Source organism: Aulonocara stuartgranti, assembly GCF_965226115.1.
Source record: "Aulonocara stuartgranti genome assembly, chromosome: 6".
In the NCBI taxonomy this organism is placed as follows: domain Eukaryota; kingdom Metazoa; phylum Chordata; class Actinopteri; order Cichliformes; family Cichlidae; genus Aulonocara; species Aulonocara stuartgranti.
The window spans coordinates 31,197,382-31,216,114 of record NC_138944.1 but is presented as its reverse complement, the minus strand read 5'-3'; the positions used below and the strand labels follow the sequence as shown (position 1 = coordinate 31,216,114).

Genomic DNA, 18,733 nt, shown 5'->3' with positions numbered 1-18,733 from the left:
ATTAAACAAAGATAGCGGAGGGCATTATACAGCAGTTGTTTTTATTGCTCTCAATTTTGAAAGCCCTAAACAAAATATTATTATCAGTTTGTACATGCTCCTGATAGCTTTCCTTCAAATTCTTTAATTCTCACTTGCTTTTGCGCATGCGCAGGACTGAAACGTAAGTGCTCTGGGCTGTTTCAGTGGGGACGCAGAACTCTGTGAAAACGACTCAAAACGCTAGTGTGGACGCGGAGCGTTTTCAGACGAAAAAGCCGTTTTCAAATCTATCCGGGCTAGTGTGGACGTAGACAAAGTTTGGCACCACAATCACAATCAGAATACTTTATTAATCCCGAAGGAAATTATGGGTTACAGCAGGCAGCACACTGCTGATAGGAAAAAACAATGAAAATACATAACATGAGGTGAGAGGAGGAGAAATAAACTCCACTCAGACTGAGCTCCTAATGGCAGAACAGTTTGAGAACAGAAAAAATGACTCTTCCTTGAGCTGGCCACCCAGCCAATCTGAGCTATTGGGGTAGAAGGACTGTAGTTAGGGGGTAATCAAGAACTCGATGGTCAAAGAGTGACTCTGGCCTGAATGCAAGGTGTCATTGTAACCAATACGTCTACTCACCAAAGAATGAGTGAAGCAATATGGATAACAGCAGAGGACAATTTATTTAGGGTCTGATGGCAATTTACCATCGGTGTCCAGCACTTTAAAGGATTGATGGACTGGAGCACATCTGTCCTTAACATACCCTCTTAAACATCAGCTTGACACTGATATATCAGGAAACTTAACCGACTTTAAGTGCAAATGTTTCAACCTGAACAACTTAAAACTTCTCTGGGATACAATGTAGACAAAGACAAGAAGAAGAAAAATATTTCCATCAATAGTCACTTTTCCTAACCAGGAGACAAGTGAATATATTATGTAAAGAGTCCTTTTTCTCAGTCCTGGGGTTGTAACACCACAACCTCCTCAGTCCGTAATCAGAGAGTGTCTATTTGACAATAACCAAAATGTCTTTGGATAGTCTTTGTGAATGCAAACAAAACAAAACAAAAAAAACAAATGATATTAGCTGGCCAGCAAAATAAAGAGAGTGTATGGCACTGAGTGCGGGCGTGTGTGTGAGTACTTCGGTCCAAATAATCAAGGTCCGGATGGATGAAGGGATGGCGGCCGCTTGTCCTTTAATGGCACCAGTAAGGCAGCACAGTAGTAAGGCAGCACAGCAGCAAGGCAGCACAGCAGCGAAGCGTCTGGCAGGAGAACGAACAATAGTCCTTTTCAAGGCTACTGCAGAAGGCGATATTCCCCGCTAGCTCACCCCAGCTTGCTCTCTGGCACAGCTACAAGCCACGTGAGCTCATAGCCCCTCCCGCTAGGATGTACTACCACAGTCGACTGTCGTAAAGCAGCCGCAAACCAATAGCAATAAAAAAAAACTCAAAATCATTGAAGAACATTTTATAACACCCAATATAGGTATATACATATATACTGAATATCACACAATATCAGATAACCAAATTAACACTGGGTTACATCCACCCCTGCTTAAAGTGTGACGTCCCCGTCACTATCACCCGACAGAGATTGCACTAACCCAGCAATCTGTTGTTGTAATGACAGGAAAAAGTTATTGAGCAATGCAAGTGTCATCGGCACATTGAAACTGTGATGCTTACAATCGACTTTGTAGCCGACCTGATAGTCACTGAGGTAAGCCGGTGGCACTCTCCTCCTTTGTGGCCTACCACATGTTGGGGCTGGGCTGAGCACCTCCTCATCGTTTGCTGTCTCTGATCCTGTCAGATCTACAATGAATTCAGGTGCCCCAGGATTCAGAGGATACTGTGGCTGGGACGCCTCCTGTTCTCCCAGAACATCCCTTTGATCCGCCAACAAGTCATTGTCAGGAAATTGGCTGGATGTAAAGTTTATTTCCTCGTCTTGCCCAAACTCCTCCTCCAGCCGAGTTTCTTCTGTGTTGCTCCCTGCATCCACTCTCATGAGAGGTTGAACCGAACTGGTTAGCACATCCTGACTGTCACATTGCAGGTTAACCGGTAGGAACCCACAGGGAAGAAGCATGTCACGATGCAGAACTCGCTCTCTGCCCTCTGCATCCTCTGGCCTAATCACATAAACCGGGATAGACTCATCCGTCTGCTTAACAACGATGTGCACAATAGGCTCCCACTTATCAGAGATTTTGTGTTTCTTTCTTAGGCTCAGATTCCTTACCAGGACTCTGTCACCCACTTCCAATGGAAGGGCAGTAACCTTAGCATCCCAGTGTCTTTTGTTCAACAATTGTCTCTTCTCAGCATTTCTTGAGGCTAGGTCGTATGCATACTTCAGCCTACTCTTTAGTTCTCGTACATACTGAATATGTGTTCTGGTGCTGTGGCCACGTGGACTATGTCCAAAACAGAGATCAATCGGAAGGCGTGGCTCTCTACCAAACATCAGAAGGAAGGGCGCTTCTCCAGTTGCGTCATGTTTTGTACAGTTATAAGCATGTACAAGGGGGCGAACATACTTCCTCCACTCCTCTTTTTTCTTATCCTCCAGAGTTCCGAGGAGGTCCAACAGAGTCCTGTTGAATCTTTCCACTGGATTTCCACGTGGATGGTAGGGTGTCGTACGGGACTTTGTAATCCCTGCTAGTTTACAAAGCTCTGCCACTATTTCAGATTCAAAACAAGCACCTTGATCACTATGGATTCTGCGAGGAAACCCGTAGTGACTGATGAAGTTCTCCCATAACACTGTGGACACCGTTTTCGCTGTCTGATCTCTCGTGGGATATGCCTGTGCATATTTTGTAAAATGATCAGTTAGTACTAGGATGTTCCTGGTGTCTCTCGAATCGGGTTCTATTGTCAGAAAATCTATGCACACTAACTCGAGGGGACCACTGACTTTGATGTTGACAAGTTTAGAGGCTTTCTGCACTCGTGCCTTTCGTTTCACACACCTCTCACATGTTTTACACTTGTTCTCAATGTAGCTAGCCATTTTTGGCCAGTAAAACCTCGCTCTAGCCAGTTCTAAGGTTCTCTCAATACCCATGTGACCTGTCTCGTCATGAACACCTTGGAAAGCTCTCTCTCGATGGCTATTAGGGATGACAAGTTGATGGAAGGCCTTCCCCTTTTGATCAAAAACTCTACGGTATAGCACCCCATCAACTAGAAGTAACTTTGATTTCTCCCGTAAAAACAGAACCACCTCAGGTTCCTCAGACTTTCTGTCAAAAGTCTCATCCCCAGTCTCTAAAATGCCTATGATGCGGGCTAAAGAGCTGTCATTTCTCTGTAACTGATACCAGTCCACCATAGACATTCCTGGTAGGGCTGACTGGCCAGGTAGGGGGACCGGATCCTCAAGGTCATCAGGAACCGCACTGTCATTGCACAAGAGTGTTTCCACGGCAGGGATTACAGTGTCGACTGTCTGTGTGCCTTCACCTAAGATCGTGTTGACATTGACACTATGACGCTTACACACAGTACTCATTGCCTCCCCATCGAGAACTTTAAACTCCTCAGGGGACAAACTAGCACAGTCCAGCATGCTGGAGATTCTTCTGTCTGTCTCCAGGGACTCCTCGTCCTCCTCTGAGGGTCCATGAGGCCTCCTAGAGAGCCCGTCAGCATCAGTGTTATGTTGGCCAGATTTGTAGTGTATGTCAAAGTTGTAAATCGACAGAGAAGCAAGCCATCTGTGACTTGCAGCATCAAGCTTCGCACTGGTCAACACATACGTCAAAGGGTTGTTATCAGTCAGCACCTTGAAATTAGCCCCATACAAATAATCATGGAACTTCTCACTTACTGCCCACTTGAGGGCGAGAAATTCTAATTTATGTACAGGGTAATTCTTTTCGCTTTTGGAGAGGCCACGACTAGCATAAGCTACTACTCGAGTCTGGCCGTCTTGAACCTGATACAACGCTGCTCCCAGGCCTGACATACTGGCATCTGTGTGTACTACATACGGGAGCTGCCAGTTGGCGAAAGCCAGAACAGGTGCTGAAATCAGTTTTTCAACGATAAGGTCAAAAGCAGCCTGGCAGGCAGGGGTCCATTTTGCCCCAAGTGAGGGTGACTTTGTTCGTGGCCAATGTTTTTGGCCTTTATGCCTGGGGGCTAGTTCTCCCTTTAACAAGTCATTGAGAGGCCTGACAATGCAAGAATAATCCCTCACAAACCGCCTGTAATACCCCGTGAAACCTAGGAATGACCGAAGCTCTTTGGCAGTTTGTGGGCATGGCCAGTCTTTCACAGCAGTAATTTTGTCTGGGTCAGGCTGGATCCACTGGGCAGATATTACATGCCCCAGATATTTCACGGAGGTTTGGAAGAACTTGCATTTAGAAGGGGATAACTTCAGACCAAACTCAGCAATGCGCTTAAGGACCTTCATCACCCGCTCTTCATGCTCTTCCAGTGAGTTGGAGAAGATTATGAGGTCATCTAGAAATGCAACAACCTCCTGGAGGTTAATTCCCTCCATCACTTTCTCCATGGTCCGTTGAAACGTGGCAGGGGAGTTAGTCAAGCCTTGAGGCATCCTCCGAAATTGCCATGTTCCAAACGGCGTTGTAAATGCTGTCTTGGGTCGATCACATGGCTCAACTTCAAGTTGATAGTACCCGCTCTTGAGATCTAAAACAGTGAACCATTTTGAACCAGAGAGCAGAGTGAACGTCTCCTCTATACGAGGCAATGGGTATGCGTCCTTTTTGGTGAGGTTGTTTAGTCTCCGGTAATCTACAACCATTCGCAGTTCCCCATTCTTTTTCCTTACAAGCACTACTGGAGAGGCATAGGGGCTATGTGACTCCTCTATAATGCCTGTTGCCAAAAGGTCTTGGAGGTGTCTTTTCAAATCATTGAAATCAGCGGGCGAAACACGTCTTGTCCGCTCTTTGAATGGGACATGAGGTTCTAACTCAATGCGGTGACTGACCCCCGTCACACTACCAACGTCAAGATCATGTTTCGAGAAAGCATCTGATGCTTCTTTGACAATTCTAGCCTGTATGTGCTCTTTGAATTGTGGTGATATCGGGCTGTCCCCAAAATCAAGGCCAAGAAGCACGGCAGATTGGTTACTGTCCTCGCTATGAGAAGCTAGCAGGGACTGTGCCTGCAGAGGAGCATCTTCGGGCTGGGGGTTCATATCAGGGAGTGCAACAGGAACCGCCCAATCAATGGGGGAGCACTCAGCAATAGCTGTTCCAGGATACAGTGTGATGCCCCGCCGAGAGGCATTTTTGACCGCAACTTTAAACTTACAGTGAGACATAGGTTTTACATCAACTATCTGGTCATAGATGATAAACCCCCCTGGTGTAGGTGTGTCCTCCGAGCTACACACAAGAGCCTGAAATTTATCGCTCCCAGGTTTAGTGTGGCAGATGGCTTTCAAAGTATACACCTCACCTGGTTTCAAATGCACCGGTACCTTGCTGGAGAGTGCAACACGGAGGGCTTTGACCTCGTCTGCTTGGGGGTCAGCCTGCTTGAAACATTTGGTATATGCCATGACCCAGTTAGTGTCAATGGGTAGAGTCTGCAGAAACTTTGCTCCACCCTTTTTTTGACAGTCTTGTAGCATGGGACCTAACACATTTGTGCCCACAAGAAGAGAAAACTTATCATTGTACGATTGATCTGGACTAACTAATGCTAAGATGTTGAAACACTTGTCTGTGCCACAAGCACTTTCAGGGAACTGAACTTTAGCCTCAATGTACCCCACATATGGTACCTTTTGTCCAGCCACACCTTCGATGTCCAGTACCTCTTTTATAGAGAACAGTTCTCTATGAGAAAGATAGCGAGAATAGAATGACTCTGATATTATTGACACTTGGGACCCGGTGTCAATTAAACACCGACACGGAACTTGATCTAACCATGCTAAACCATCACAAGGCTCCCCAATTAGACCCTGAGGAAACTGGGGAGGCACCGTTGGAGCTGGGGCTTCGTACATGCACTGGCTTGAAGGCTTGGAACTGCTCTGACCATCAGCTCCTGCTCGTTCCACAGCAGGAGCTCCTACTGGTTTAAAGGCAAGTTGGACTGTGGACTATTCTGTCGCTGAGCCATTGAACACTGGCTTTGCCCAGCACTGTGCCTCTCACACAATTTCTTTTGCACTAATATGGCATTGGTTGGGTTTGAACATTGTGGCAACATATGTGAATCCTCCCCACAATTATAGCAAAATTTCCCAACCCTTTTATGATCACCAGGTAGCCTAGCAGGAGTTGGTGGAGCTGGATTGTGGATTTTGGTTCTGTGCGATAGCTTCTGCCTAGTTTTATCACTTTTGGGACACTGAGAATTTGCTGCAGATGAGCTGTTCATTAGCTCTGCTTCTAGCTGCCTGATTCTTTCCTCCAGTTGCTCTCTGGTACAAGCATCCAGCGCTGTGGGAGGTGTGCCAGAATGCCTGCCGTCATCTGTGGCTACGAGTGTTCGAGCCTGCACTTTAGTTGAGGTGCCGCTCATGTAACGTCTCCTGCGCATTTCTTTTAACTGACTCTCTTTCTCATGCGTTCTGATTTTAAAAAGCAGCTCTGAGAAAGTGGGAATAACATGATGTGCAGATCCCACTATTTCTTTTAGATGCAGAGTGGCAATTAGAGAGTCATCCCAGCAACCTCTGAGGAACTGCTTTAGTAGCTGAACATCAAAATCACTTCTAGGTATGCCATTACCGTCAACTACCTCCTGCAGCAACGTCTGGAGTCGGCGCAAGTAATCAGATGCCTTTTCTCCACTATTCTGATGAGTCTCTAGGTACTGGATATACAGCTCTTCACCTCCAGTGACATTGCCATAAGCCTTGTCAAGCTCATCGAGATAGTCTTTTGGTGATGCTTGAGACCCAATAGAAAGGGCCACATTCAAAGCAGGGCTAGCCAAGCTATCGAGGAAAACACGGCGCTGCTGCCCTTCGGAAAGGGTAGAGTCATTTAGTACCTGTTTAGCTCTAAGTCGCCATACCCTGTACTCTACCTCATTAGGGGGTTTTGGAGAGTTTCCTGAAAATGAGCGGAGCTCAAAACCAGAGGGAGTGTGCATGGGCGAGTCATGTTTTACAATGTGCTCCACAATGACTCTCTGAACCTCCGCTGGCAAAGGATCAACAAGCAGGGAGTCCGCATCAAGTGCCTGTTTAGCCTTGGGCACATGGCCATCATCACAGGCGGCAGTTGACCTGGGACCTGGTGTGGACTGAGTTTTAACTCCCAAGGCAGGAGTTGAGGTAGCTAACCCCTTATATGTATCATTTTTCCCACACATGTGGCTCACTGCAGCCTGATTTAAAGTCATGGGGCTCACATTATATGCTAATGCCAGTTCGTTTACTTGTTCTCTGAAACTAGCAGTCACATCATCAATTGCTCGAGCGAGGGGGACCACATCATGCGCCAGGTGAAAACTGTCAGGTCCCTGAGGACAGTACTCATCTATCTGAATAACCTCCCAACACTCCCCATCTGCTGAATGTTCTCCATCTAAGAGCATTGGGGTAATGCACTCCATGAACTGACACAAAATAGTGTCAGGGAGACTATCTATTTGTTGAATTTTGGCTACGTGATCCAGCAAAGCGAATGCTCTTTGCACCTCTTGTAGTTTAATCTCGGCTTTAGCCCCTTTTAACAAAACAGTGTACTCTGGATCAAAACCATACCTGTCACAAAACTCCATTGTCTCTCTCTGCAAAGCAGTAGATGAATTCACAGATGTCTGTGCATGTGCTTCATGATAAAGTTAGTGATGCGCTCCAGTCCCTGTTCGGGCGCCAATTTTTTTCCTACTACTCTTAGTTGTAACCAATACGTCTACTCACCAAAGAATGAGTGAAGCAATATGGATAACAGCAGAGGACAATTTATTTAGGGTCTGATGGCAATTTACCATCGGTGTCCAGCACTTTAAAGGATTGATGGACTGGAGCACATCTGTCCTTAACATACCCTCTTAAACATCAGCTTGACACTGATATATCAAAGGAAACTTAACCGACTTTAAGTGCAAATGTTTCAACCTGAACAACTTAAAACTTCTCTGGGATACAATGTAGACAAAGACAAGAAGAAGAAAAATATTTCCATCAATGTCTGTGCCTCAGTGCTCCCCATCCAACCTGATAGAGCTTGAGAGGTTCTGGAGAGAGGAGTGGGAGAAAAATCCCAAAAATAGGTGTGGCAGGCTTGTAGCATCAGACTCAAGAAGACCTGGGTCTTTAATTGTTACCAAAGGCACCTCAGCAAAATACTGACTGAAGGCTGTGAATACTTTTGTACATGGAAGATTTTTGTTTTGTTTTTTGTTTATAATTTTTTCCTTTTGTCATTACGGGGTATTGTGCGGTTCCATTTTGAAATAAAGCTGCAACTTGACAAAAAACAAAAAACAAACAAATGAAGTGCTGTGAATGCTCCTGTATGCACTCTGCAGAGAACCTGGTGTTTTTGCTCTTTCACCCTTCTGTGAACTCCATCCCTTGTCCTTGTCCGGTACATACCAACAGCGTCATAGGAAGAACACAGGCCTCTTTTATCTGTTGGCTACAGGCTATTAGTCTTTCCACCCTCATTTCACCAGGCAGTTTCTGGAGAGAAAAAAAAGCTGACACAAACAGCCGGGGGGTGTAGTTACAAGAAAAAAGATGGAGGAGAGTAAGGGTGATATGTGGGTAGATGCATCTGCATGGAAGGGGAGGTGATTGAGAATGGTGGTGCAGAACAGACAAACTGTGCAAGCGTAATACCCTGTGGCACCACAAGATTAATTTTTCACTTTAGATTTTCTGGTACATGCTGACACGTCAATGAGTCCCGGTCCATTTCATGGGGATAAGAGTTGCATGATGAGCAGATCACATCAGCTCCCTCCGAGCGTCTGTGAACCATCAATCCCTGGCCTTCGCAGTGACATGCTAAGCTTTGGGCAAAAAGTGGCAGGAGCCTGAGGAGGTGGATCTGTTTGTGTGGATGGTCAGATTAATAATGATAAATGGACAAGTGCCCATTCATACATTTGTTTGTGTGTGCATGTCTGTATGGAAGGCGTGCTTTAAGGTAGTAGTAAGATTAGATTTAAGGTTACACTAAGGCTTGGGGGTAAGTTTAGGCAAGCAAGTCGATGTAATGTCTGTGAAATCCCACATACACAACTCTCTGTGTGTGTGTGTGTGTGTGTGTGTGTGTGTGTGTGTGTGTGTGTGTGTGTGTGTGTGTGTGTGTGTGTGTTGAACATGGAGGCTAGAAAAAGGTAAACATGCATTTATATCAAGTACTCAGGGGTGGTGCGCTGCAGAAAGAGGCTACAGCACCATCTTGTGGCGTTCTTCCACGCTTGAATTTGTCCTCACATGTGAGCAGCAGCTCAAAAAAATAATAACAAAATGGAAAAAAAATAAGCTGCCTTGTGTGCTGGAATAGTGCCCGGTTATGTTTTTATGGACACGTTGGAATGGTCCTTTGGGAACTGTAAGTTACACCAGTGGATTAAGTCTAGTTTGGCTAAACGTGGATAGAGATGAATGGGTTTATGCACTGTGGACAATGACAGCGAAGTGAAACCATGCATTTCTCATGGAGGGGTCTGCCTGTAGACCTCCAGGGTTTGGACTATTCTTTTGCGGGCTGCCCAGACACGTCCAGTGTGGAAAGGAAATATTTAAAAAGGTTCTCCCTTGTGGCTGTCCATACAGCAAGTGTGATTTGTTGTATGCGTGTGGTTATAGTCAAGGCTAAAGGCAGGGGGCAGGGAGAAGGGTTAAGTATCTGTGGTAAATTCTCAACCCATTTCTTCATTTGCATAGAGCAAACTGGGCACATAATACCTGCCTCAAAACCATAGAAGGCACCCAGCTGCCATTTCTTCTCAAAGTTGCATTTAGACAACAAAAACAATCGGTTGTATCTCATAAAACATTTTGACTGTTGGGCTTCACACTAGTTAGTTAGCTCATTAAAAGTAAAACTGGAGGCAGATACTTCATCTATGGAACCAGCTCCCAGTTTAGATTCAAGAGACAGGCCTGGTTTCCCATGATACACTGACTGTTTTTCCTTCACTCACCTGTATCTGTCACTTCATGTATTTGTACACCACTCTGCATTCAGTCAAAAGTAATTATTCATAGTTGGTTCTCTACCACAGTGTGTCTTTTGTCCTGTCTCCCTCCCTTCACCCTCAACCAGTCGCGGCAGATTGCCGCCCCTCTCTGAGCCTGGTTCTGTTGAATGTTTCTTCCTGTTAAAAGGAAAGTTTTTCATTCCTGCTGTCACCAAGTGTCTGCTCGCAGGGGGTCATCTGATTGTGGGCGTTTTCTCTCTAATACAGTAGGGTCTTAACCTCACAACATAAAGTGCCTTGAGGCGACTGTTATGATTCGGCGCTATATAAATAAAACTGACTTCAGTCGAACTGTACTGAACAGTTGTTCAAACAGTTCAGTTTAATGCCGTCACCATTATCAGCACAAGCAGCCTTTAAATTAACCACCAGAAGTGTCCACACACTGAAGGTCTGCTTTGTGGAGGGGTTCAGTTTGGTGGTCCCATCCTGCGACCAGTGTAAAAATAAGAACACCTTTCTCAACTGCTTACTGAAATTGTGATTATAATAATGGCATGCAGGCATAGAATTACTCTATAAGCGGCAGGGGGTTTCAAAGTGCTAAGTCGTGTGTGTAATGCAAATGTGAAAACCTGCTTAAAATGAACTGGAAATTGTCATCTAATTACTTCTAAAAGCAATATACAGACAGGCTCCTGCTGACAACTAGAGGAGTGACAAATTGTGTAAACGCATAACAGGACTACATGACAGACCTAGCATCTAGGAAGTTGTAGGGATATGCAGTTCTATAAGATAAATCAGAATAACTTCATAAGTAAAGGTAAAGTAAATCCATGTGGAGCTGTACAACACATTACACACAACTTTAATTGCTGACCACTTGCCAGCTGGCTCAGCACTGCTGACCTTTGATGGAACAGAAAAGCAGGAAGTCCAGAATAGGTTGGCTGATTTTTCGTATTTTATGATACAGTGGAAATCCTAACACTGCGTATTTACACTGGATCAGTAAGCAGAGCTCATCCTTATCTCCAGTTTGAAGGAGTTACCTTGAAAAAAACCTGCTGATCTCTGAGGTTACCACCAATCAAAGCGCTCACAGTGTTTTAAGGGATTGAGGCAGCTTTGCCTACAGGGCCGTGAAGAGCCTGGCACAAACTCCAGATATGGTCAGAGTGTCAGTTAATCAGCTTGTGGATCTGAGTGTAAGCTCAAAGTTATCCTCTGATTGGTTCCCGCTGATTCTTCTTGTCGTGTTTGAGTCATGAGGAGGAAGGCAATTGAGGGGTGGGGGCTTTGATTGGGTTGCTTTAGGTGGACTTGCTTCAAAGAATTTTAAGGCGGATGTGCAGATGAGTATGCATGTAATGTCCGCACAAAGCGATAGATCAAACACACACAGAATGTTAAAGCTGTGCTAAGAACTCTTCTGCGTGCGTCCCCGGGCTGTTTGCTTATCAGTGTCAGTGGAAAGTGTTGCACTGCGAGGGCAGCATTTTATGCCTCTGTGTGTGAGAAAGAGCTTTTCTTCTCACGCTATGATGACTCACTGGTGACAACAGCCACCCCTGAGATGCCTTTTAATATCAATTATCCTGGATTCTCCTAGAGGAGATACACAAACATACATATTTCCTCGTGACATTTCTCCTTCTCTTATATTCAGCCTAAATGACTGAATGTAACTGCAGTACCCATGAAAAAACGACTTTCCTTTTATTATATCTACAGGGAGTGCAGAATTATTAGGCAAATGAGTATTTTGTCCACATCATCCTCTTCATGCATGTTGTCTTACTCCAAGCTGTATAGGCTCGAAAGCCTACTACCAATTAAGCATATTAGGTGATGTGCATCTCTGTAATGAGAAGGGGTGTGGTCTAATGACATCAACACCCTATATCAGGTGTGCATAATTATTAGGCAACTTCCTTTCCTTTGGCAAAATGGGTCAAAAGAAGGACTTGGCAGGCACAGAAAAGTCAAAAATAGTGAGATATCTTGCAGAGGGATGCAGCAGTCTCAAAATTGCAAAGCTTCTGAAGCGTGATCATCGAACAATCAAGCGTTTCATTCAAAATAGTCAACAGGGTCGCAAGAAGCGTGTGGAAAAACCAAGGCGCAAAATAACTGCCCATGAACTGAGAAAAGTCAAGCGTGCAGCTGCCAAGATGCCACTTGCCACCAGTTTGGCCATATTTCAGAGCTGCAACATCACTGGAGTGCCCAAAAGCACAAGGTGTGCAGTACTCAGAGACATGGCCAAGGTAAGAAAGGCCGAAAGACGACCACCACTGAACAAGACACACAAGCTGAAACGTCAAGACTGGGCCAAGAAATATCTCAAGACTGGTTTTTCTAAGGTTTTATGGACCGATGAAATGAGAGTGAGTCTTGATGGGCCAGATGGATGGGCCCGTGGCTGGATTGGTAAAGGGCAGAGAGCCCCAGTCTGACTCAGACGCCAGCAAGGTGGAGGTGGAGTACTGGTTTGGGCTGGTATCATCAAAGATGAGCTTGTGGGGCCTTTGCGGTTTGAGGATGGAGTCAAGCTCAACTCCCAGTCCTACTGCCAGTTTCTGGAAGACACCTTCTTCAAGCAGTGGTACAGGAAGAAGTCTGCATCCTTCAAGAAAAACATGATTTTCATGCAGGACAATGCTCCATCACACGCGTCCAAGTACTCCACAGCGTGGCTGGCAAGAAAGGGTATAAAAGAAGAAAAACTAATGACATGGCCTCCTTGTTCACCTGATCTGAACCCCATTGAGAACCTGTGGTCCATCATCAAATGTGAGATTTACAAGGAGGGAAAACAGTACACCTCTCTGAACAGTGTGTGGGAGGCTGTGGTTGCTGCTGCACGCAATGTTGATGGTGAACAGATCAAAACACTGACAGAATCCATGGATGGCAGGCTTTTGAGTGTCCTTGCAAAGAAAGGTGGCTTTATTGGTCGCTGATTTGTTTTTGTTTTGTTTTTGAATGTCAGAAATGTATATTTGTGAATGTGGAGATGTTATATTGGTTTCACTGGTAAAAATAAATAATTGAAATGGGTATATATTTGTTTTTTGTTAAGTTGCCTAATAATTATGCACAGTAATAGTCACCTGCACACACAGATATCCCCCTAAAATAGCTAAAACTAAAAACAAACTAAAAACTACTTCCAAAAACATTCAGCTTTGATATTAATGAGTTTTTTTGGGTTCATTGAGAACATGGTTGTTGTTCAATAATAAAATTATTCCTCAAAAATACAACTTGCCTAATAATTCTGCACTCCCTGTAATAAGAGTTTTATGTAATCACAAATCAATTTAAAATACAGACATTTCTGTGTTCGGATCTGAATGCAACAGATTTACGAGGGACAAAGTGGAATTTACGTCTGTCAGACTCTCCATTTATAGTCCATTACTGATGCACTCTTTGCAGTGTGAAAGGGCTCCATTAAAAAAATAAAATAGCAGTTTGATCCGTCATGAAGACCAAAGGCCTTTAATGGATTCATGAAGTCATGGATTATAAATCAATAAAAATGTCGCAAGCTACCACTCCACCTTCCACACAAACACTGTTCATTAGTACAACAATGTATAAGAAGAAACACAGTTACCATTAACTAGCTGATTAAGTCATAATCAAGCACTTATTAATATATCAATTAATAATGCATAATTAGATCATGATCTAATTATGCATTGTTCTATGTGGTTCTTATACGGTGAGCCCTTGACTGTAGTCACTGACCATTTTTCTGGTGTCCACACATACACGAGTATTCTGGTAAATGTGATGTTATCTATACGTTTTGGCTGTGTTTTATGTCTGGATACTGTAACTGAGCTTTTGAAAAGGTGATTCTGTAGTAAGGATGTCCAGAAACTCAGTTTCTGCATTTGTTTGTGTATAGGGAAGATTTTTGTCTTGTGTCAAACGTGCGTTTCTTTACCTCCGTCTTTGATGTCAGACTGTGAACAGACAACAAGGATGGCTGTAGTTACCGTGATGTCACCAGTTGATTTGTAAGTCACGTTTTTGAAGCCTAAAGATCACTTTTGTGTTTTCCGGTGGACCAGTGAAGTTTTTTAGTGTTGCCGTCTTAACATTTTAGAACTAGATGTGACGAGAGGGGAGTAGGTGTGGCTGTGAAACCCCACACTCATTAGCAATGCACTTTGCCGATCACAAGGCATCAGCCAATGAGCATACCCTGGAAAATCCTCCTTTCTGAAATTTTGGCTTGGCTTCCTTTTTCAAACAACAAAGCTACATCCATCTTTTGTCTGTATTATTAATACTAGATTTCTGATAAGCCAACATTTCTATACAGTTAGCGTTACATTGCCCTCCATTGCTCGATAGTGCTTGTGACATTTTTGCACGTGTGTGTGTGTTTTCATACTTTGGCCTTCACATAATTAAGGATACACAAGTCATCAATATATTGGTCTATTTTTCAAAACTGATAAATCCCAGTTAGAAACAATGGGCTAAACACCTATAATTTCTCAAAGGCTTTCTTACGTAGCATCATTAAGTAAGCAGTAACAGTTGTTGTTGAGGGACACTTACATAGGAATCAATACATGCTTAATAATGACTCATAAAGCGTCGGTATACTAGTTTATTAATTTAGGAAAATTCAAATTTCCTTCTTGCAGAAAGTTAGACCAATGCTATTGATTAGTTTGTACACATGCAACACATAACATACATAAATCCATGCAGTCTATGAACTACAGTCAGCAGCGTAGCTAAACAAAGAGAGGGAACCATGGCCTTCCAAAGGCAACAAAAGCACCTGTCACCACTGTTATATTTCCTGGAAGTATAACAGTGATGACATAAAATCCACTGAAAACCTCTGATCCGGCCGAGAAAGAGTGCCAAAGACAATCCCCCATTAAACCTTTTTATTTTTGTGCAGATTAAACAAACACCCTATATGGCCGGGCCAAGTTCTAACAAAAAATTTACCAGGCCAGTGCAAGACAAAAGTATTCGTTTTAGACTTTTCTGCAGATGCTCTTTTGCCCCGTAAACTGCCGTCTCAGGCCTTTATTACACTCTGTGTTCCTGAAATAATCACTGCATAGTGGCGGCAGGCAACAGAAAAAGTGCAGCCCAAGCCTGTTGCTCTTAATGGCAGCATGTAGCATGACTTTAAAATCCATCCTGCCTGTGTGGAGTAAACTACACATTCTTTTCGACTGCTATAGAAACCAGTACAATGACCAGAAGTGCAGAATGGGTGTGTGTGTGCGCTGATGTCTGAGTGTGTGTCTGACGGATGCGTTCCTGACAGTGATGTAATTGGCAGTGTCCGAGTGCAGATTTGCAGGTGTCAGACTGATGTGACACACCTCTGCTGCAGGCTCTTTTTGTACCCCGCTGATAAGATAAGACTCGGTGTCTGTCGCTATCGCATTCACACAAAGAGAGAGGTGTCAGCTCCTTTCTTCCTGACAGATTAATGCGCTGCCATATTGGAAGCGTTTTTATCACTCACACACTTTGCACCCATAAAGCACAAACACATTCATTTCTGGAAATAACCGAGTGAGGATGACGATAATATTCTCCAAACTAAATGCTTCTAAATTCAGCTGTTTAAAAAAATTTTTTTAAAAGGTTCGTAACTGTGAAAACTTTAATTTCTCTTTATTGAATTCTTTTGTTCCAACCCTCTGATTTCTCCCAATCCATCAGCACCTCAGTTCTAACCCAGCAGGCTACAGCTCTCCACAGAATAATAATGACAAGGACAATAATAAGGGCTATTACACAGAGGTGCGCAACCGAGGGGAATACAGGAAATGGTAATGGATTTGTATCCACAGCAACACACATTGGCCCAAACCTGCACAAGCAGAGCACTATTCATCATTTAAATTTGTTTTTCCCAGTAACAGCAGAGAAATAAGATATTAATGGGGTCCATGTTATGAGCATTCCAGTTAAACAGGATAGGGCTGCAAGCAAGCAAATAACTAAAGGCAGAGGCTGAACTAATGCCAGCTGGTTTGAAAACTGAATCACAAAAGGTTGTGACCAGGCCATATAATCTAAAGCGGCTGACAATGATTTACATTTAAACACTGGAGGGTTCATAATCTGGGAGCAATTTTGCTAATATGGCTTTTATAAAATAGATGCAAAATTTCAAAAATGATCTGACGAATTTGTTTTTCATGTCTGTGCAAAGGGTCAGATTGACGCTAAAGATTTGATAAAAGTTAAGAAATAGAATGCATATATTGACCTTTTCCATTAGTACCTACTTAGGTCGGCCTGACATGGCTCGACACGGTTTTTAGAGTTTTAATTTAGGTGATTTTACCCTGTACCAGGTGCTTTTTAGTACATCCTCGATCTGGGTTCCAAGGTGATCCAAGGTGAAAATATGACATCAAAAGACTGCATGCGACCGACTGGCTAGTCAGTAATGTCAGTCGATGAGTCGTGAGACCATCTCCTTCACCAACGTCAAAACCCCTCAACAAGCAAAAGGACTACACAGAAACAATAGCATAGCATTCGTGTAGCATACAAACAAAGTCACAAGGTGGGTGCTTGGGGTCATTGCTATAACAACCCCACGTACATTAGGTGGTACTCAATTGTAATGGAAAAGTTCGAGCCGAGTTTCCTGAGAATAAAGGTAACTTAAGGGACTTTGAATCTGGCATGGTTGTCAGTCATAGATGGGCTGGTTTGAGTATTTCTGAAACTGCTGATCTACAACCTACAACCATCTCCAGGGATTACAGACAGTGGTCTGACAAAATATCAAGGGAGAGGTAGTACTCTGGGTGGGTTTAGAGGAGAATGGTGGGACTTGAGCTATTAGGAAGCCAATAACCACCCAATACAACCAACGTATGCAGAAGAGAATCTCTGAACATCTCAAATCTCAAATCAAAGTGCCCTCTTTGTCAGCCCAGAACAGTAAACTGAGGCTGCAATTTACACAGGCTCACCAAAGCTGGATTGGAAATTAATTCTACTGCAAATCTTGGATGGTAGAGAGCATGAATCCATCCTTCCTTGGCGTTTATGACGTCTTCCAGCAGGATAACGCTCCATGTCAAAAAGGGCGGATGATTCTTGATCATGGGAATGAGTTCACTGTACTTAAATGGCCTCCGCAGTCACCAGATCTCAGTCCAGCAGAGCACCTCTGGGATGTGGTAGGGAAGAAAATCCAAATCATGTGCAGCCAACAAATCTGCAGAAACTGTTTGATGTTAAAATTTGGACGAAAATCTCTGAGGAATGAGTCCAGGACCTTGTTTAATCTGTGACATGAAGAATGAAGGCAGTTCTGGAGGCAAAAGTGGTTCCAACATGGTACTAGCAAGGTGTATCTAACAAAGCGGCCCGTGAGTATAAGTATCTTGGCAGCATACAGATGTCAGACCTGTCATAATCTAGAATTATGATAGAAAGTTTAGTTTTATGTGATGTCTCTGTTTTACATATTGGGTGATGTTATTTCTGGAGAAAGTTTTTAAAGGATTACATTTTTATAGCATGAAATACTAGACATGTATATGGATTCCACATTGAAAGACACACACACACTCGCTCTCTCACAGGGAGGTCACCAGCTGCCATAAGTGTCATGTGCTGTAAAATGAAAAGTCTCTTTTAGCAAGTAAAATGCAGTTCTCACACACTCAGGGCCAGCAGACAGTTTAACAAGACACGCATGTTTAAGATTGAATAACAGCTGTAGATTTATCACTCTGTGTGAGACAAACAGAACCTGATCTGTTGATTTATTTTCCCTTTTCCCGTCATCATCATCTTTTTTTCTTTTTTTGCTCAGTCCAGCATTAAGATGCAACTTGAAATGCAAACAGTACGAAAAAACCAATCGAACTCAGTAAAGCAGTGCTTTGCAATTTGCTCTATTTAGTTTGTTTCTCTGTGCCGATCAAAGAAGGAAAAGCAACGACATTGGCTGTTTTAATATTTTACTTTTATCTGTTTTAAGATCATGTCAGTTTTGCAGATTCAGTTAGAGTTTCTTGACTGTGACACCGTGACGAGGCCGAGGACTGACGGGGAGATCGGAGGCTCCCCTGAATTTGTGCGCAGCCTGAGGAGGGGTTGAGCTTAGAAAATGTGTGTCTGGGCAGACAGTGTACATTTTAGGTACATTTGGGTTAAGAGTGAATCACCAGGGGAACATAATCAGCCATTAGATTTCAGGGGATGAAGGGATCATACTGAGGACAGCAGGTGACTGAGGCAAAGGTAACAGGCTGGAGTTGAAGGTGAAGGGAATCAATCTCTTAAAAAGCCCTGCCTAACTGGAGGGCCACTCCAACAGCGATTGTTCACTGTCACAGAATTTAGGATACACAAGTCATCCAGAATCTTTCCATGTACACAAATTAGTGCTGATACTGGGTTTAAATTCACACTTTATTAGGTTCTGTTCAATTGACTGTACAGAGACACTGTGAAGTCTTGCTGAAGTTCAAACCAAGCAATGATGAAGTAAGGAGAGTAAGGAGACTTTTTAAGGTGACATAGGTGCAAAATGGTCTGAGTAGTTCAGAAACTGCTGTTCTACTTGGGTTTC

The 18,733-nt window shown here is 43.6% G+C and overlaps 1 protein-coding gene across 1 annotated transcript; it reads right to left on the bottom strand.

The window, feature by feature from the left end:
- Nucleotides 1-810: 810 nt before the first annotated feature.
- On the bottom strand, nucleotides 811-6,016 carry LOC309708324 (retrovirus-related Pol polyprotein from transposon opus; the record flags this gene model as incomplete). Its single annotated transcript, XM_082536265.1, has 2 exons — nucleotides 811-1,379; nucleotides 1,516-6,016. One exon carries the CDS (start codon nucleotides 6,014-6,016, stop codon nucleotides 1,562-1,564), a length of 4,455 nt encoding a protein of 1,484 aa, XP_082392391.1. The 3' UTR covers nucleotides 811-1,379; nucleotides 1,516-1,561.
- Between the last annotated feature and the right edge of the window lie 12,717 nt (nucleotides 6,017-18,733).